This window comes from Chelonoidis abingdonii, chromosome 24 (assembly GCF_003597395.2).
Source record: "Chelonoidis abingdonii isolate Lonesome George chromosome 24, CheloAbing_2.0, whole genome shotgun sequence".
Classification (NCBI taxonomy): Eukaryota; Metazoa; Chordata; order Testudines; family Testudinidae; genus Chelonoidis; species Chelonoidis abingdonii.
The window spans coordinates 7,781,310-7,802,058 of record NC_133792.1 but is presented as its reverse complement, the minus strand read 5'-3'; the positions used below and the strand labels follow the sequence as shown (position 1 = coordinate 7,802,058).

At 45.0% G+C, this 20,749-nt stretch overlaps 1 protein-coding gene across 9 annotated transcripts in view; it reads right to left on the bottom strand.

Moving 5' to 3' along the window:
* CACNA1B (calcium voltage-gated channel subunit alpha1 B) overlaps nucleotides 1-20,749 on the bottom strand; it is a 521,426-nt gene that overhangs the window by 169,896 nt on the left and 330,781 nt on the right. For all 9 annotated transcript variants that reach the window (XM_075060705.1, XM_032765199.2, XM_075060699.1 and 6 more), the window contains 4 exons: nucleotides 18,098-18,210; nucleotides 12,483-12,595; nucleotides 3,901-4,032; nucleotides 2,964-3,036 (listed from right to left, as the gene is read on the bottom strand). In XM_075060705.1, the coding sequence (XP_074916806.1) occupies nucleotides 2,964-3,036; nucleotides 3,901-4,032; nucleotides 12,483-12,595; nucleotides 18,098-18,210 (431 nt within the window). The remainder of the gene's footprint in view (nucleotides 1-2,963; nucleotides 3,037-3,900; nucleotides 4,033-12,482; nucleotides 12,596-18,097; nucleotides 18,211-20,749) is intronic.

Sequence of the window (20,749 nt, the reverse complement as noted above, 5' to 3'; positions counted from 1 at the left end):
AAAAGCAGGGTTGCCAGTTTTGTTATTCCTGGAGTTTCATCACGTGACAATTGGAGGCTCCAGAACAATCCTGGAGGGTTGGCAACCCCTCTGGAAAGCTATTTGTGGCTTTTCAAGTCATCCAGACAGGAAGCAGAAATATCATGTGACTTAGGAAGCCAATCACAGATTGCATAGCAAATCACAACTAGTGAATACTCACGTCAAGAGCTGTTGGAAATGATCTGTGAGCAGCTCACACTATTTGCCTGGTCATTTGAAATATGGAAAAAAGTTGCAAATGTCAAAGTTTGTTTTATGGAACTTTTGCAGAAAGATCAATGGGCAAAATATACCGGATTGTCTGTGGTGATTAGTTTGTCTGGCACTGCTCAGTAGTGAATGCAAAGGTTTGGCTGAACAGTCATCAGATGATAGAATAAGAATAGCTTTTAAAATCTGCTCCATAATGATACTGAACTGACTAGTGCATATTAGTGATGCCAAAGATTGGGGTTCCAATTCAGGAAGGCACTGAAGTGCATATTTAAGGTGCTGTCCTGAATGGGGATGCTTTCTGAACCGGGACCTGAATGAATTTAAACCCAGCTTCAGACACACATGCAATGCAACTCAGAAAAAAAGACAGCTAGAGTGGCCAAAAGCAGAAGATCACTGAAGTCAGTACTAAGAGAGCTGAGTAACTGAACAAAACATCCAAAGTTCAATAGCATCCTGTCTCCAACATTCCACGTCCCCTCAGGCACCCGTCAATGGCCTACCTCTTACCAGCTAGCAACGTGTAATTATTTAAGTGGTAACCCTCAAGTAGTGCTGCATGGACAGCTAACTGAGGGGTTTCTGGTTTATAAACAGCCTATGTGTCTATGGTTGTTGTAAACATTTCTCGCTGAGCCAACTGCTGGAGTACAGAGATGCAGCAATTTGCTACAATGCCCCGGGTCACATGGTAGAAGACTGTGACTCAAACACTCCTGCTGGTATTCAAACAGCAGGCTGAGTTCAGAGGGAGAGCTGAAGGGACTAGAGTGGCTCCTACAGCAGACTGGAAATCAAGGAAAGGATCAGGAAGGGAGGGCTTGCTGTGGCAGTGAGGTGAAAGACCTGGCCGGGGATACCTGCTCTGTGGGCTGCAGCAGAAGCTCTCTGAGGCCTTAGGAGGGGCCGGGGCAGGGACAGGAGGTAGTTTACCTGTTTCGACTAATGTTGATCTATATTTGTGTCTGAGCAATAAATGCTTTGCTGGGAAAAAGGGACTGAAAAACTGACACTGGTGGGAGTGTCATCAGCTACACCAACACTTGGGATACGTCGATGCCAGCTGGAAATCGTGTCCCCGGCTCCAAGTATAGATGTAACCATAGATGCACTGGCCAGTGAGTTGGCCCACTGGCTTGTATGAGAGTAGGGAAACTGAGGCAGAGGCAAGGTCTAACGCTGAGTTTGGGAAGCCCTTCTTACGGCATTCTGAATGGTTGTGTGTGGGGTGGGGGGAAACATGATAGCAAATTACTTCATCAGAATGAACAGGGTAGCAGAAGCTGGCTTCAAAATTTCACCGAGTTTATCTTGTGTTGCCATTTTACACTCACTTTTACATGAATTTTAGAAGTGATCCGCAAAGACTCACTCTCATCCCACAGAAGCCCTATTGACCAGTGTCTTTATCATGTGAGCGGAAAGCAAGTGCTATAAAATTTCCCAACGGGTAACAATTGGCTTAAACCGAACCACCACTAGAGCCCGGGGATTTTCATATCTGGAGCTACACTTTTCAGCTCAGTCCCATCTGTCACAATACCTTTTCTCTTCTATGGGATCTCGGCTTGGAAGAGCCTCAAAGCACTTTGCAAATATGAGCACAGTAAGCTTTGCAACATCTCAGCAAGCTGAGTAATAGAACTCTCCCTTGCTCACATCTGGGGGAATTGAGGGCCATAGCAGAGCAGCTTACCCAAGATTACTCACTGAAACTGTGGCCGAACTGTGAATAAAACCCAGGTCTCGTTCTGTTTTAACCACAAGACTCCTTTGGAGGACTGTGAACTGGAATGTCCAACCCGGGCATCACTCAACTTTGGGGAAATTTGGTTCTGGATCCAAATTTGAACTTCTCAGATTGAGCCCATCTCCAGCAAAAATGGATGCACAGTGAACAGAGTGGTGAAGGATGTTCGTGGATCTCCCAACGGCAAGTGAGAGTTCACTTGCTGTTTCAAACAGAACGGGGCGCATCACTCCTGTTTCTCTAACTAAGCAAGTGATTCTGTAATAACGTCAGGCGTGGAGCAGCTGCAGAATCAGGGCCTTAAAACCTGAGCTGCAGCTCTCCCAAATCATCACATCATGTTGGCTAAGCTTGATGACTCTTTCCTGGCTCCCCCACTGATTTTAATTCTTATCCAATCTCATCCCGCAACCTTGGTAGTGCAAAATGCTATATTATTTCTTTATTGCCTCAGGCCCTTCTCCAGCAACTCTCCTCATGAACGTATGGCAACTGCAGGAGGAAATGGAAGCAGGTCATTGTGTGCTCATTTGCTACATTATGCCATTACAGATGTTGTGCAGAGGACAACACACGAGAAGTCCCATTGCAGTGTAAGGTACTGTGGAGGTGACCTCGTGAAGAACACTGGAGGTTCTCCTCCAGCCTTTGGATTATGCTTGCTTTATGCAAAGTGACCATCCCTTTTCCCCATAAAAGAATTCTGTTTGCCTGAATTTCAAAGAGTCCCTCAGCATTTATGTTATGGACCATTTCACTGGTAAATGTGTGCATTATAATCCCACAGCACATTGTGAGCAGTTCTTCTCTAATAAACAGTAGGCTATGAGCAAACAAAAATTACTTTCTCCTTTCCTAAATTCCAGATAGCTTGAGGAACATCTCCTCCACCGGGAACCGAAAGATGTCTAAATGTTCCTTTCTAGTGCACACCCAATGAAGGAGGAAACTTTACCTGGAACACAGTGAGGATGGCAGCAGGGAATGTATCGAAGTTTGTGGTTGGTGTTTCATCTTGGAAATTAAACCTAAGCAGGAAATAAAAATTTAAAATTAAAACAGTGCATGAAAAAAAATATCTATGTTCTCATAATTCTCTATCACCAGAGTCAGAAGACAACATTTGCTCCACATAGAGATAACGTGGTCAGTTTCAGGAAGGGAGCTCTTCTGCCAACAAAATAAAACCACCCCCAATGAGGGGCAATAGCTTTGTCAGCGGGAAAGTGTCTCCCGCTGAGAAAGTGCTGTTCACACCAACTCTTTTCATCAGTAAAACTTTTGTCGGTCCGAGGTGTGTTTTTACCGCCAACAGTGCAGTGCAGACACGACCCAAGAGAGGTGCATTTAGCAGAACTGTTAAGAAAATGGGATTTTCATCTCACTGGAAATTCCAACATTTTGAAATTAATTTCCATCCCTAAATGGGAATGGAAAAATCAAAACATTGAAAAATGTTGTGGAACAAATAATTCCAAAAGTTTTAAATCCAAAATATCCAACTGAAAATAAACTAAATTTATGAATGGACTAAACTATGAATGGACATTTCAACATCAAATGTCATTTTGTTTAGATTTTTTTTAAAGAACAAAATGACAAAATTATCTTTAAATGAAACAAATGCTCTTCGTTTCTTTCAAAATGTCAATTTGCAACAAAAATGCTTGTTTTGACATTTCACTTTGCAAAACTGAAATTATTCGTAGAAACTGGCATTGTCCCATTAAAAAAAAAAAAATCTCAGGTTTGATAAAACTATGTTCCGGTAGGAAAATTTTCCACATGAAAGCATTTAAACCAGATTTGCAAATCGTCTGAGCCATCCAGTCCCCATCAGCCTTTTGCCTTCCTCAGGGACTGCTTTGATATGAGCAACACATTACACTTACTGTCCTCCAAAGAGCTGCATTCCCAGCAGAGCAAACACCACAATGAACAGGAAGAGCAGGAAAAGCAAACTGATGATGGATTTCATGGAGTTCAGCAAGGAGACCACCAGATTCCTTAAAGAGTTCCAGTATCTAGGTTGTAAATCAAAGCAACCAACCATTAGTGTCACGGGGAGAGGGGGGCCATTTCCGGGAGACGTTAAAACGATCTAGCTCTTTAAAAGAGACCTGATGATAAGTGTTCTATGGGACACAGTCCAAGTTGAACAGTCTCCTTCAATTCATCTGGGCCAAACTCTCCACTGATGTAATGCCAGCAGAACAATGTGGCCCACTTGAGTCGATCAGATAGCAAAATAACACGTAGAATCAGAGAAGTCAGAGATGGATAACACCTCTCTAGTCATCCTGAGCAAACGCCTGCCTGTGGAGAATAGTCCCCTACTATGAATTCTGCAGTGTTTTGTCCAATCTAACTTTAAATGCTCTAAACAATACAGCATTCCTTAGCTCATCCTCTCTGCAGTATAGGTCTGTTCCCTACAGTATATAATCCCATGCATTTTCCTTTCCATTACTACACATACCAACAGGAGCTCCAGCAGCCTTTTTGGCACCCTAGGCAGTGGAAAATCCCGCCTCCAAAATGGTGCCCCCGACGGAGGTGGCGGATGTTCGGCCGCCACAGTCGCCGCCGCCCAAATGGTCAGCGCCCTAGGCGACCGCCTAGGTCACCTAATGGGTTGCACTGGCCCTGCATACCAACCATTGGGGATGCCAAGAATGAGGATTTACTGATAATGCCAAGGCCAGAATGAATTGGCGGGGATGTGAACTTCTCATTTTGGTAAGACTTGAGCCAGGACTGAATGGTTCATTTCCATAGGAGCCTGATTCTCCCGACCGTGTTGTTTGGGAAGCTATTTAAACATGAACTTTCAACTGTTTCATGCCCGGTTTCCACAGACAGACCTAAAAAAAATCATCTCACATTCAGGCATTTAAACTGAAACAGGCTTATAGGCATAGAATGTGAGCACTCAAGGGGGATTTGGCCATCTGATTTAGCAGCCAGCCATGATTAAAAATTAACCTCACTGCATCAAAACCCTAAATTGTGCAAATGGTGGACAAGAACTCAAGGAAGGGAACCTAACTCAGCTCATGACCTCCACGCAGCAGGTTCCACCTGGCCAGAAACTGCTGTTCAATCTGCTCTTATCCCCACCCAGGTCATCCTGGATTTATTCCATCCCGTCATTATGGGCACGTATATACACCCACACACGAAGCTGGAAGAGGCAGGCTAAATAAAGGAGGTCCTGAGAGGGAGTACAGAAATGGCACTCTCTCTTCATTTTATTATCCTGCTGAGAACAAGCAGGGAACGTTTATATTAGGAAAACTAATGAATCAGAAAATGCAGATAGCGCTATTAAAGCTGAGGATCTCTTTAATAACCTTCAGTTAGACAGACAAGCCTGAGAAACAACAGGGTTAGAGCACACAATGGGAGATAGGGATTTAAATCTTTATACATGCTATTATCTAGGTTTACATTGTAAACCTAGGTCTGTGGGACCTGTGCTTGTGGACAAGGAGTTTCCAAGCCCATGCTGGAGCATCTATATTGCATTGCAAACCCAGGTTTACCAGAGCTGCGCTAACATATCCATACAGCACTATTCAGACCTTCTTATTCAGGTTTGTGGTTTGATTTGCATCCACACTGCAAAATGACAGGTCTTGGACCCCCAGGCTCAGTGGGACTCAGGCTCTGACCTAAGCAGGGTTCTAAAATCTGGGTACTGAGTGTTTGCTGACCTGAGTCTGACTGATTTTAGACACAACAAATCCTGCACCTTGGCAGGGAGTTAGACTATATGACCCTTGCAGCCCCTTCTGACTCTGTGGTTCTATGATTGGTGTGTGGACAGAAGAGGGACTTGGCCTCAAACCTGAGTCACAGCCCAGGCTTAGTGTGTGGTGTAGACATTCCCTTAAAGTTTTTCTGATCACTTTGGGACAGCAAGCAGGAATTTTTCCAGTTCTTTCTCTCTCCTTTTTCTCCAGTTACTTCTATCACTTCGTCTCGACAGACCAGGAAGCTACCACACAGAGCCTGGGCTCCTGATGGCAGTCCTGCTCTACAGTTTCCACCGGGGCTATGGGGGACAGGCCCTTAACCTGAAATTCTTACTGCAGAACAGTTGTTGTAGGGTGTGGAAGAAGGGTGCCAGATGATTTGTCTGTTTCCCCCCTCCACAACTCCATAAAACAGCTTACAGAGGAAGCTGGCTTTCATACAGGCTCCTATTTATTCTATTGCTACCCACTCCTCCTTCACTTTTCTCTGTTCCACTTTTCCAGTTTTTTCCTAGAATAACATTCCGTTCTCCACCATCTACCAGCAAGCAGAGCTGGGTGAATAACTGATTTTCTGGTGTGCTGTCTGTTCTGATTTTTTTTTTTAATTGTTTCGGCCTGTCCTAAACCCAGAATTGTTCAAATCTTTCAGCAAATCAACAAGTAATGTTGTTTCAAGTTGACAAACATTTCATTTAGATTTCAGACACTAACTTTAAAAAAATTAATAAAATTGAAGGAAATTTCTCAAAAGCCATTTTGAATTCATAGATTCATAGAATCTAAGGCCAGAAAGGACCATTGTGATCATCTAGTCTGACCTCCTGCATAACACAGGCTAGGGAACTTCCTCAAAATAATTCCTAGAGCAGATCTTTTAGAAAAACATCCAGTCCTGATTTAAAAATTGTCAGCAATGGAGAATCCACCATAACCCTTGGTAAATTGTTCCCATGGTTAATTACTCTCACTAGTAAAAATTTACACCTTATTTCAGTCTGAATTTATTTAGCTTCTACTTCCAGCCATCAGATCGTGTTATAACTTTCTTTGCTAGATTTAAGATTATTAACTATATGGGCCTATTACAGGAGCGGGTGCCTGAGATTCTGTGGCAATGTGCAGGAGATCAGAGATGATCATGATGGTCCCTCCTGGCCTTTAAGTCTTTGAGTCTGTTTGTTCCCCATGTAGGAATTTAAAGACTAATCAAATCACTCCTTACCCTTCTCTTTGTTAAGCTAAATAGACTGAGCTCTTTGAGTCTATCAGTGTAAGGCATGTCTTCTAAACCTCTCATCATTCTCATGGCTCTTCTTTGAACCCCATCCAATTTATCAACATCCTTCTTGAACTGTGGACACCAGAACTGGACATACCATTCCAGCAACAGTCACGCCAGTGCCAAACACAAAGCTAAAATAACCTCTCTACTCCTACTCGAGATTCCCCCATTTATGCCGTCCTGCCCGGCCCTTGAGCTCCCGGCTGGGGAGGCTAGCCCCTGTTCCCTTCCCTGCTGTCCTCCCTCCCCCACAGGATCAGCTTGCCACACCGCCAGCGCTCTGGGCAGCGGGGCTGCGAGCGCGTGCTGGGCAGCACGGTGCTGTGGCTGGCTCCGGCTGGGTGGCGCGGCTGCCAGATATGCCGCTCTGAGTGGCATGGTAAGGGGATGGGGAGCAGGGGGGTTGGATAAGGAGCAAGGGGTCCCGGGGGCAGTCAGGGGACAGGGAACAGAGGGCAGTTGGATGGGGCGGAGGTTCTGGCGGGCGTAGTCAGGGGACGGGGAACAGGGTGTGTTGGATAGGTATGGGAGTCCCGGGGTCCTGTCAACGGGCGGGGGTGTGGATAGGGATCGGGGCAATCGGGACAGGGAGCAGAGGGGGTTAGATAGAGGGTGAGGTCCCAGGGGGGTGGTTAGAGGTGGGGGATCCTGGGAGGGGCAATCAGGGGACAAGGAGCAGGGGAGGTTGGATGGGTTGGGGGTTCTGAGAGACGCAGTCAGGGGGTGGAAAGTGGGAGGGGGCAGATAGGGAGCAGGAGCCAGCCAGTTTGGTGAGGCACAGTCTTCCTTACCCAGCCTTCCATAGAGTTTTGGAACCCCGATGTGGCCCTCCGGCCAAAAAGTTTGCCCACCCCTGGCTCAGACCCTAAAAAGAGGATAAATTGCTCTGATGGAGAGACAAGGGTTTTCGTGAGAGACCAGGACAGAAAGTTCTCCAAGGGAATTTTCCCTGCCTCATGCTGCTGCCTGCCTCAGGCTGGTATTTCTCAGTTAACATGATTGGGCAGCAAACACACAGGTCAGATGGCTGGATTATCCAGAGTCACTGGGCATATCCGGGTTATTTCAACACCCATCTAGGACTGATGATAGGCCCCAGGGCTGTAACAAGGAGTTAAATTTCTACAGTTGCCAGCTCCCATTACATCTTGACAAGGAGGACATTATGTTGAGCTATTTTCTCCTTGTCTTCCTCTCTCTGAACTTCAGTGCCTCTTGGGCTGCATTCTCACTCACGGTAGTGATGTGCCATCCTGCTGTGACCTTTTCAGCCTGCTGCAATTTAACTTTCTAACCGTCATGTCGTTCTGCTTTTTACAATCTTCCCGGCTTGTGCTGAAGGAAGAAAAAGCCTCCAAATCAAAAGACGTAATACCCCCAATTATTCAGAGCAGGATGGTGTGCCCCTGCCTTCCGCTGAACAGATTAGAGACAAAAATCCAAGGGCAGGATGCTTCAGGGAAACATTGCAGTGAAAGCCAGGCAAAAAGGAAGGAATTAGCACAAGGTGAGGCTGTAATGAGAACCAGACAGCAGCAATGCAGCATTTGGAACTCTTGCTTTGCTAACTTTCTCAACTAGCTCATGGTCAGGTGTGCGGTGCTGGTTTGATTGAGCACTTTTCTGGAGCTTGCTGCCCCGTCAGGATATTTCTTTTCTGCTGAGAACCTCACCCTTCCCAGAAAGTGTCAACATTTGGATTTCCTCGGACACTTACAGGTGAAAGTTGGAGCCGCAGAACGATCAACATTTAAAAAGCCAGATAACTCTAAGGGTCTATCTATACAGCAAAGAGAGTGTTCCTAACTTGGGTAAGCTAACAGGTTGAAATAGCAGCAAAGAGATAGCAACTCAGTATGGCGTGTCATTCCATATTCTTTATGAAAATATGCCTGAGATATACTCTATGCAAGATGGCTCCTGTGAGATATCATTGGAAAGGTTATGATTTACTGAATGCCATTATCCTATTTGTGTGTATGTATCATTTCTGTATCTGAAATTAGGAACATTGACTATGTATCTGTATTTCAACTATGCTACTTTGGGCAGCGCCCACTGCCAGCACTTCAGATACAACAACGGAAAAGCCAGACAGGGTGGATGGCCCATCAAGAAGGACAATAGACTGTGAAAGAGCCTAGTCTTCCCGTGAATCTGTGGGTCAGCCTGTGAAGGACAAGGGCCCTACAGAGTCAGGTGGTCTTGTCACCTGATACTAAAGCATTACCTGAGACTTCTTGTAACTTTCCACTGTAAGGGAAGGGGGGTTCAAACTAGGAAACAACGGATTCCCACTTTATGCAAATCCTATTTAAGGGTGGGGAGTGAGGTTATCCAGGTCGTGAATTCTCCCCTGCTACCCCACCCAAGATGACTGCTGGAAATAACAAAGGCTACGTCAACACTTGCAGAGTTTTTGTGCTGTAAGTTTCATCGGTCATAGGGAACCGGTGAAAGAAAAGTGCTGGTTTGTGTTCTCACTTAATTCCTCAGGCATCAGGGAGTGTTTACACTAGCAGCACTTCCATTGCCGATGAGAACAGCGCTGCAGGGCAGCTGTCCCACGGTGCAGCTCTCTGCATAGGTCGGGGGGGGGGTGCGGAAGGCATTCTGGGTCTCTTCTCAGAACCCTGTGCTGCACTGCTTCATGTTCCAGCAGCCACATTACTTCCTTGGTTCTTTCGTGGCATTTTTTTTAATCCCCCTGCCACATCTACAGGTGAAGGGAAAGTGAGTTTCAAACTTCCCAGGGCTTACAGGGGGAGGGGCGGACATCCGTTTACCTGGCGTCAGAGCAGCGGAGATGCTGGCCAGAGTGGTCACTTTTGGAACTGTGGAATATCCTCCAGAGGCCAAAAGGTGTTTACACTAGTGGAACATATCTTCACTTTCACAACAGTGCAAAAAAACAGCAGTAAGAACTGTACACCTCTCGTGAAGGCGGTTTTCTTTTTGCAGTGAAACTTCTGAGTGTCTCTGCAAAAAGCCATTAACCAGTGTAGATGCCCCCATGGTTTTCGTGCAAAAGAGAGAGATTTTGCATTTTAAATGACATAGACATAGTCTAAGACTGAACAGGGGGAAAAAACTGGGCCTAGGCTGGAAGGGCATCTGGCCTGTGAAGAAGGTTATTAGAACCACATTTAGGGTGAGAACTCACATGTAACCAGTTTCTTTAGTGCATTAAGCTTAGTTTGCAGGCTCTGTTTTATTTTCTTAGTAATCAGCTTTGTTCTGTCTGCTACCTCCTTAACTACTTAAAATACACCTGTTATAGTTAATAAATGTATTTCTGGGTTATAATATAACCCAGTTTATGCAATTTATAACTGGGGGGAGGGGTGAGAAGTGTGCACATCCCTCTTCCACACTGAGGGAGAAGGCGAATTTCAGAATCTTTCTTTGGGTCTGCACTCCAAGGGAGGATGTGGTGCTGGAGCAAGTCACTGAAGCTGAGTTTTCTCAGAGCTGATCTGCAGCTGGGTGTGGCCCTGCCTGTGGGTGTGTTAGAGGAGGTTTTAAGAGCCTGGCACGGCAAGACAGGTTAAAGGGGGCCCAGGCTGGCAGAACAGGTAGACTCAGTGGAACTGCAGCACATCAGGTGACTTCTCAAAGGGTCCAACCGATCACACTCAGCTTTTAACTTGGGTTAGCAGCTCGACTTCAACTCTGCAGGGATACGTCTACACTGTAGCCGAGAGGCAGCTTTGTCGGGTAGACCGACTTGTGGTAGAGAGGGGCTCATGCTCGAGTGCTAAGAATAGCTGTGTGGATGTTGCAGCACCAGGGAAGGCTCAGGCGAGCCACCTGAGCTTGCCCCAGGGGTTAGATGGGGCTTGAGCTCAGGTGGCTTGTCTGAACCTCTGCCGTTGCCGCGACGTCCACACAGCTACTTTCAGCATATTAGCGCAAGCCCCACCCCACAAGTCTGTCTACCTGAGCTGGAGGAGTCACTCCCCGTTGCAGTGCAGACACACCCTTGGGGGCCTGGCGTTGAACTAGAACTGCTAATCCAAGTTAAAAGCTGAGTGCTGTGACTTTGTTACTATTTTAACCGAAGTTTGCTAACGTGCAGTAGCTAACCTGAGTTAAGAACTTACCTTTTATCGCACTGTAGACCTATCTTAAGGGGCTAAAAGACACCCAAACTGTGCAGCTGATGATGAGAGAAGTACGTAAGTACAACAAATGACCATTTCATACTCTAGTTGGGACAATTTGAGCATCCAAGGTTTGGACACCCCGTTAAGGTTCAAAAATCGGGTTCCCCATCTAAACCCTTTGTTGGGTTGCTCCTTGCACAGAGATGCTGCACCAGCATTCCTCCTTGTGGCTAGTAGTCGTATTGCGGCAGCTCTGCCTCAGTTTACCCAATGTCTTTTCTGTCCCATTCTGGCTGTAAAAGTGACTGGCTCTCCAGCCAAAAAGCCACTTAACAGAGTCCAATCCCTTCTGTGGCCTCAGAGTCCTTCACTTAAAATCAGAAACAAAAAATACCAAAAGAACCAAATAATCAGCCCAGCTAGGCTCAGCTGTTAGCTTCCTTCTTTGCAGGCTAGCTACAAACTGTCCCAACACCGACCCAAGTTCCTGGGTTTTAACCTCACCACCCTGTGGCTTGGACACACTCCCTCTCCCCAGGGATTAAAGCAGGCTGCAGTCCCTGATCGGCTCCTGTCTCAAGTTAGGCTCCTTGCAGAACACAGGACAGTTTGTCTGCTCTGCATCCCCAATCCTGCAGAGATGTGGTAGGTGAGGCTAACTGACCAGAGCTGAGTGGCTACAACGCTCACCTGGCTGCTCCACTCCTCTTGTTAATACAAAGAGATAATTAAAGAGGGGGAGGAAGGGGGGGGCAAACTTCTTTGTGGGGGAAAAAACAAAACCGGCACGAATGCCCATAACATTTTCAGTTAGCTCACCATTACAACTTTAACATCCTGCAGCAATGGATTACAACTTGAACAACAGTTGTTTGTTAATTCCAGTGCATATTAATCGGACACGTCAGAAGAACAAGTGAAAAGCTTCGTCGACCAAACTCTACTGGATTACAAAAGTGCCAGATTCACAACCCTGGAAACCAAAGACCTCAATACACTCCTAAATTAGGTACAGTACAGGCAGCACAAGCTTCCTCCTGTTGTTGTGCTGGCAAATCTTAGTCTTGTCCTCTGCAGGGCAGTAGTTTCATCTTCACGACTTATTCAACTATAGATACAATCACCCACTTTGGCTGACATGGGTGCTGGTAGCGCTCACATCCCATAATCACAGTTCATGCTTGGCAGTGTAAGGGTGATGGATAGAAGCAGAAGTTACTGCTGGGGCACAAATTCTACATGGCTTTATAACAGGAGCGTGCAAGGCAAGCAGGCAAATGTCGAGCTAAATAGCCGAAGGGAGTGAAAAAGGAACCTCGACTTACTTGGTTACTTTGAAAATCCTCAGCAGTCGAAGAGCCCTCAATACACTGATGCCAAATGAGGTACCAGGCTTCACTGCTGCCCAAATCACTTCAAAAATGCTCCCCACTATCACCTGCAAGAACAAGCCATTTTAAAAGGGAAAATGGTTGCACAACCGGCTATGGTTTTGGGTCCTCCCACAGGGGCTAGGGACCAAAGAGGAGACAGCTCCTGCACTGTGACTGGATTCTAATAAGGGCTGCCAGTTTAATTTGCATAATCAAGGAAACAGCAAGAAAGCCCAAACTCTCAGACATAATGGCTCCAATTTTGTAAATGTGCGATCCAGCTGGCGAAAGGGTGGCATGTTGTCGCACTGCCCCTGGAGCAGGACGGCAACTCAAAGTCCCAGTCTGCTGCTTGCTTCTCCCTTGCTGCGGTGGCAGAATCACCGTACGTGAGCCCTTCTGCAGGTGCAGATTGCTTCCCCCTGTGCACCAACTGTGTGTGTTGGCTGGTGTATTGTGAGGTCACAGCCAAGACTCTGCCCACTTCCCATCAGTGCCCTCTTGCACAAGGCTGGGGATAGCAGTCAGGCAGAAGCTGTCCCCATCCGCAAACCGTGCATATGGGCAACCCCCACAGGGATGCAAAGTGTCTCCTTACACCCCCTTACTCCCATGAGTAGGGGCACAGCTGGGCTCACGAGTGTGCACCGTATAGGAGCTAAGTATTATTATTATGTAAAATCGACTGGAAGCATCTCTCTGATCAGAACCTTTAAAATGCTGGTTAATTAAGATACTTGCAGTTAAATAAAAATCCTTAAAATCCACTAGAGTTCGCATCCAACCATTCAGCAGCCCCCGGCCTTGAGATATTTACAGAATTGTCTCAGGACATATTGTGTTAAAATGTTGGCAGCTATGCAATAGTACAAACCCGAAGATTGAAAGGGACTTTCTATGAAATGTAGTGCAAATAGGGAGAAATTATAGTAATGAAAAATGCATTATAGTAAAGGGGGAATATATAAAAGCTAGGTTACTGCTTAGGTAATAAGGTAAGACAAGAATTTCTTAGCCTTTATATCTAGCTTCAGGAAAGACCAAAAGTTGAGACACTTTAGCCATGGTGAAGCACAGTAATTGCCGTGAAATGCACGAGGGGCTTATTTCTACCATGGAATAGAAATTTCACAGAAAATCAAGGTGAACAGACAGACCTGTGCCCGTTACTGCACCCGAGTGATAATATGAGATTGTCGACACCCTGGAAACACCATTTGTGTACAGCATTCCAGCTCCTTTTGAGCAGAACCCAACTCTCCTCTCCTCCACTGTGTATCCTTTCTAGGGATCCATCATGCATCAGTGAAACCTTCCCCCAGACCCTCTGAGTTTTAAGTTGATAATTAATTTTCTTGCCATATTAAAGTGACCTCTTGGGAGTAACTTCACACAAGATTCCACCAGACTACCCCTCCCTGGGGCCAATGTCTCTGTTGTTTTGTTTTGCTCTTTGCTTTTGAACTGTTTCATCTCGATGGTTTGTCAAACTAAACTGACTACAGAACTGTGTACTGTTCCAAAGGGGGTGAAGAAACTGAATTAATTTGGGACGTGGGAACGTGGGTGCGGGAGAAGAAACATAGATAGTGGTGGGTTCCCAATGGACTCTCTAGAAAAGGAAGAATTAGAAAAGTGCTCAAAACCCTCTCCCTCATGGCAATCTCAGCCTATGAAACTTATTACCAGAGCTTCATTCAGCATGGCATGAACAAAATCCCAGTGGGTTCTGTGTTTAATATAAAATTCTTAAATCATTCCCTCCACAAGATCAGGTATACGTTTTTGTTCCTTGTGGGTAGAGCATTCTGCTCAACAATGCCTTTTATGAAATAAATGAAGGAAAATTAGCAGACAGTGAGGGTGAAGCTTGCCATATTGTGGTCCATGCAGTACCTGTGTGGGGGATAGCAAACATCAATCCAGCATCTTTCATTAGAACTTGACAAAAAATGAGGCAGTGCTAAATTTAGGTAAATTAAAAGCCAAATGAAAGTATTACAAAACAGGCTAATTTTCTTGATCCAGCTCACACAGACTGGAATTTTCAAAGGCATCTCAGGTTGTTAGACGTCTAACTCCCATTGACTTTCAATAGGAGCTGGGTGCCAAGTCCAGGTCTGGATTTAGAGGTAGGCAACCCAGGTGACTACTTAGGGTGCCAGGCCTGGGGGGCGCCAGGCTCGGAGTGCTGTTTTTGTTGTTAGTGACAAAAGGGAAGTAAAATGTTTCAGGTGTTCTGTATGTGGATTCGTTTTTCAGTAATCTCCTAGAATGTTCTGAGACCTCTGTGGAACCTTCCATACTTGCTTATATATGACATGAATAAATACAGATTGACAGATCCTAGTAAGCAAGTTTTATAGTTTTATATGACGGGGATAAATCACGCATGCAAATCATGCATCAAAGTCATGAAATAGGGTACAAGCGCAATAAAAAAATAAGGTATTTAAAAGTTTAACAAATGGAGTGGGTGCTGAACAACCTCCTTGACTGGAGAACCAGTTGGTCTTGAGCCGACCCTGACCAACTCCCTTAGAAGTCTTTGAAAATCCTAACCCAATTTTCAGTCCAGCCTTAGCAGAACCTTCGTTTTTGCAGGCACAGAATTACGCCCGCAACAGCTTATTGCTTTTAGTTTAGGTGACGTTCACTGAAGTCCCTGATTACATCCCAAAATCAGGAGTGTAGCCATCTAGGTGACTTAAACTGTGGGTGCAAGTAGTTGCAGGTGCAATGCCACACACACAATTATTTGCATGACAGTTTGCTCCCACAGAACTGGGGGATGGTTGTGATGTTGTGCAGTATATATGGTTTTATAAAAATTTAATAATAAGTGAATATAATGTAACTGAGATATGCTTCATGCAAAAAGTCTCTTGTAAGGTATCATTACAAAGCTTTTAATCTACTGAGTGTGTTCATCCTATTTGTATAAATGTATCATTCTTGTATCTGAAACTAGAAATATGAAATATAACTCTGAGGGCCTATTGTAATTATGTAAAGTATGGGCCATTAATAGTGGTTTGGAATCTTGATGACGCCCATTAACTAGGACCATTGTCTGCAGATGGCTGTGTTTTACCTGCAAGTCTTCGTGCATACCTGTGTACTGGCAAGTGGGTAATGAATTCTTGCAGTGACATGTGATCATGTCACCTGAACTGGAACCCATCTTTAACCTTGTGCCCTTCCATTGAGAAGGAGGGGGTAGGAACTCAGAGAAGGACAAAAGGATTCCCCCCTTACGCAAAAGATATATACAGGGGTGAAAGAGAACAAAGAGGGAGAAGAGCCATCATGAAGAATCCCCTAGCTACCACCTGAGCTTGAACAAGAGCTGTACCATGGGGAAAGAATTGTGCCCAGGTCTGGAAGGTGTCAAGTCTGAGGAAAAAACTTACTGAAACATCTCTGAGGGTGAGATTATCTGTATTCAGTTTGATTAGACATAGATTTGCGCATTTTATTTTATTTTGCTTGGTGACTGACTTTGTTCTCTTTTTTATTACTTGGAACCACTTAAATCCTACTTTCTGTATTTAATAAAATCACTTGTTACTTATTAATTAACTCAGAGTATGTGTTAATACATGGGGGAGCAAACAGCTGTGCATCTCTCTCTATCAGTGTTAGAGAGGGCGAACAATTTATGAGTTTACCCTGCATAAGCTTTATACAGGGTAAAACGGATTTATTTGCGTTTAGACCCCATTGGGAGTTGGGCATCTGAGTGTTAAAGACAGGAACACTTCTGCAAGCTGTTTTCAGGTAAACCTGCAGCTTTGGGGCAGGTAATTCAGACCCTGGGTCTTTGTTGGAGTGGACAGGAGTGTCTGGCTCAGCAAGACAGAGTGCCGGAGTCCTGAGCTGGAAGAGAAAACAGGAGCAGAGGTAATCTTGGCACATCAGTTGGCAGCTCTCAAGGGGGTTTCTGTGACAGTTTGCTCCCACAGAACTGGGGGATGGTGTCTGCACAGCTAGCCTTGAATGCTACATCTTAGTATGAATATCGCCCAGTTTAGGCATATTTGATATGTTCTGTCAGGGGTTTATTGTTCTTGGTGGTGGTTTCTTTTTGCAGTGTCAGCGAAAGATAAGGGATTGCCAGCCCCGCAAAGTACACCTGATGCTTCCCACATGTAAGAGGGTGGTTTAACCCTTTAAGCAGCAGGGGATCTATGGTCCATCAGTCCCAGCTGGGAAGAGGTCAAGTGATCCAATGAAGAGCTGAGAAAGCTCAGTTGGGGTTGAGGGGGGCTGCAGGAGGAAGGTTGGCTCCTATGATTGGCCCTGACGGGGCGGAGGCACTGTTGGTCTGGGCAATAGCTTTGTTTTGTGTGACTCTGCAAGGCTTTTAAAATCTTAATTAATAAACTGTGTTCTGAAAGAGTGGCATAGTGTTAGTCCTTTCCTGGGTTGGGAGCCCGGCCAGCAACCCGACACACACCACACCTTTCCTGGCCGTGTTCTGCTACAAACAGTCCCCCTCTAGAGAGAAGGGGTCAGTCCAGGTTCTAGGCCTGATCGGTTCTTGGCCTCCCTGCTGAGATGGCCAACAAAGGGCCGATTAGAGTCAGCGGTGAGAGTGGAATTTGTGCTGCAGGCACCTGCCAAAGGTGAAATGGAGTGAGTCTCAATATTCATTTCCCAGTCGAGGAACAGTGCAGAAACAGCGTGTTCACTTCCAGAAGGGGACGGGAATCTCTCGCAGCATCTTGTCAGTTAAGTGTCCAAGGAGTCAGACATAAAGTCCACTTCAGACTGGCTGGAGGACACACGAAATGCCCCAGCTGTTCTTTCCCCTCTCTAATCTTTATGGTGGTGGCTGCATCTTGAGTGGCAGCGACACGAAATATTGCAGCCCAGATGATCTCTTAGGATCCAGGTACACAATTCCCATTAAAGACAACAGAAGGTGTGTTAGACACCCATATCCACAGACACCTTTAGAAGTGTCCTGTTTGTCCAGAGGCCTGGAGATGCCAGGAGATGCCATTTTCAAGTTAGGGTTGTATTTGTGTTTTAAATCACGTTTCCCTTTGCTCAGCATCTCCACCAAAACATGCCACTTCTATTACTTATGCCTAATTATGGACACAGAGCTCTGAAACTCACTGCCCATGGATCGTGAGGGGAAGTCACCCACAGGATGGTAGAGAATCCGAGCAAAGGGAAACGTGATTTAAAACACAAACACACCCCTAACTTGAAAATGACATCTCCTGGTATTAGAGCATTTAGTGAGGCTACTGATGAGAACTGGATCCATGTGGGCTTTTAGCAGAAAACAATTCTCACAGACATACAGTTCTGGTTGGCTATTTGGTTTCTTAGGAGACAATTCCTAGAGGAAGTGTATTCAGATTGGCATGTTTCCTCATTGTATCTCACTCTTCACTTGATTTATATAGGGAAGTGAGAGAGGAGTAGCTAAGCTCTGTAAAATGTGCTCATGGGACATCATTGCCATTGTACTCACTGATAAACATATAACATCACTCAACAAAGGAGAGGCTTCCACACCACGTTAGTTTGTGTAGCTGATGTCAACTTACCCCAAAGTCGAAGCAGTTGAATGAGGAGTGGAAATAATTTCTTGGCCCCAGTCCGTACATCTTCAAGGACATCTCAGTAAGGAACAGACCCAGGAAAACAAACTCTGCAAAATCTAGAAGCCAACAAAGAGGCTGAATCAGTTAATGAGGTCCTGCTAGGCTGAGATAATGCAGTGCAACAGCTTCACAGCATGGACTGCCTCCTGCTGGTTAAAAACTCCTCTACAATGGGAAGGTAACTGCTTTGGTACCTTTCACACAATTATTTCCGCATACACGTATGGGAGGTACATCATACAAGAAGCACAAAGGTAGCAGTTTCAGCTCTGCTGAGGAAGTTAAGTATGTGAGCTTTGAGAAATCCTGTCCACCTCTAGAAAAAGCATTTTGAGAAAGAGGTTTGTGAGGGGCTGTTTATAACGGCCTCCCTCTCTTAACTCCACCCATAATATTTTGCATATGTACAATTACACAGACCTGTCAATCACTCTTTCAAATGGGTAGTAGATTCACTCATTCCAAAGCCAGAGGGACCACTGTGATCATCTAGTCAGACCTCCTGTATAACACAGGCCATAAAACATTATATGTGCTGGAACTAGGGGTGCTGCCACATTCCTTGGCTTGAAGTGGTTTCCATTATATACAAGGTTTACAATTTGGTTCAATGGCTCTCAGCACCCCCACTATAAAAATTGTCCCAGTGCCCCTGTAAAACTGCCCCCAAAATCATTCCTAGAGTAGGTCTTTTAGAAAGACATCAAATCTTTATTTTAAAATGGTCATGGATGGAGAATCCATCACACCCCTTGATAAATTCTTCCAGTGGTTGCATCTAACACTATCATGTGCAGTTTACCCAGTTTGCTCAAATATGCAAAAAGATGTGATCCTAAGTATTGCTAGCACAAACCTGTGATCCTAAGTATTGCTAGCACAAACAGGGAGTCCCTTTAAGTCCCTTTAGATCACTGGTTAAATTAGATCCGCTATAGCTGAAAAATCACCTTTTTTCCAGGTGTGATTATGGTCTTAAAAATGACAATGAGTAAAATTTTTACAAGCATCTATGTCCTATTTTCAAAAGTGCCTGTGTCACTTATGTGTCTAAGTTCCATTGACTTTCAGTGGCACTTTGATAACTAAGAGATTTAGGTCACAAAGTCAATGGAACATAAGTGCCTAAATGAAATAGGCATTTTTGAAAATGAGATTTAGGTGCTTTTGCAAATTTTACCGTATGTAAAAATGATCCCATCTAATTCAACGGACCTGCACCCTGTGTGCATTCAGTGTCCAAGGTGCTGACTTTACTACTGACTCAAAGCAGGTTCCTTTTGTTACCCCTGCAGAACCTACACAGCTCGGAGACAGCAAGTTGGGTTCCATTCTGCCTCACGCGTCATCAATAAAACAGCCAGGTACGTTTTTGATTGGTAAGTTTTTAATCACCTATCATGACATAAGGGGCAGAAAAAATCCAGCTGGATTTTTCAAATCCCAGATTGAATTTGCAGGAGTTGCAGTTAAGAAAAAACTACCGTTTGCTTCATAAACTGAGCAGCTTGGATCTGGAGGTCACTGAGAAGGAGTGACCAGGGAGCATTTCTTTAAAAGCAATATCAAAAACAAAACCCTACCAAAACAGAACACTCTACTGCACACACATTTCTCCTCCTGGGGAAAGGATGAGAGGAGAACAAACCACATGACAGATATTAATGTTGATGCTTAATGCACAGCTGGAAGGTGTTTGTATGCAACAGCGGCAAATGCATTATAAAAACTGACACAGAATATGGAACTTACATGTCATATTTACAGAGTTACTCTTTTGTCTACAGCTGCCCTTTAAGCTTTGTGATTCCAACTCTCCTTAGCCCGTGAACACTATTCCAGTTCCCTTCTCAGCAAAACTCGGACCTAGCAAAGGATGTGGCCTTCAGGAGTTTAGTGGAATCCTTTTATTTCCTCATGGATATTTGTTCCAACACATGCTATGAAACAGGCAGAAGCCTCTACCTCTGAGGGGGCAAGATATGAAGCAGCAAGGGGAGCTGCAGGTCAGGCCAAGTCAGGGAATTTGCATCCACATGCCTGTTCTACCTAACTCTAGGCAAAGCTCTTGGTTTCTTGCTTTCAAGAGCACCAAATTTACCCCCAAAGGTTTTTAAAATAGCTATAGATCCAGGAAGTCACACTGGAGAAAAGTCCTGGCTCAGTGTGAGAATCCTGCTATATAGGTATTCCAATATCTAGCTCTTATATAGCAGTTTTCCTCAGTAGATCTCAAAGCACTTTACAAAGGAGGTCAGTATCATTACCCCCAATTTCAGAGGTAGAGAGAGGGGGCAGTGAGTTGCCCAAGGTCACCCAGCAGGTCAATGGCAGAGCCAGGAATAGAACCAAGGTCTCCTGAGTCCCAGTCCAGTGCAATGCCCTACCCACTAGATAACACTACCATAGGGTCAGAATTATCTAGCACTCTAAATATTCATATATAGAAAAACACAACACAGATTGGCTGGATGGATAGACAGACAGACAGATCGATCAATCTGGGCTTCTTTAAGGTACATGGCAAGAAATGGGAGTAACAGATGTAAAAGTCAGAGAAACAGCTAAGAAGTTTGAGTGCCTGCTCCAGATCTC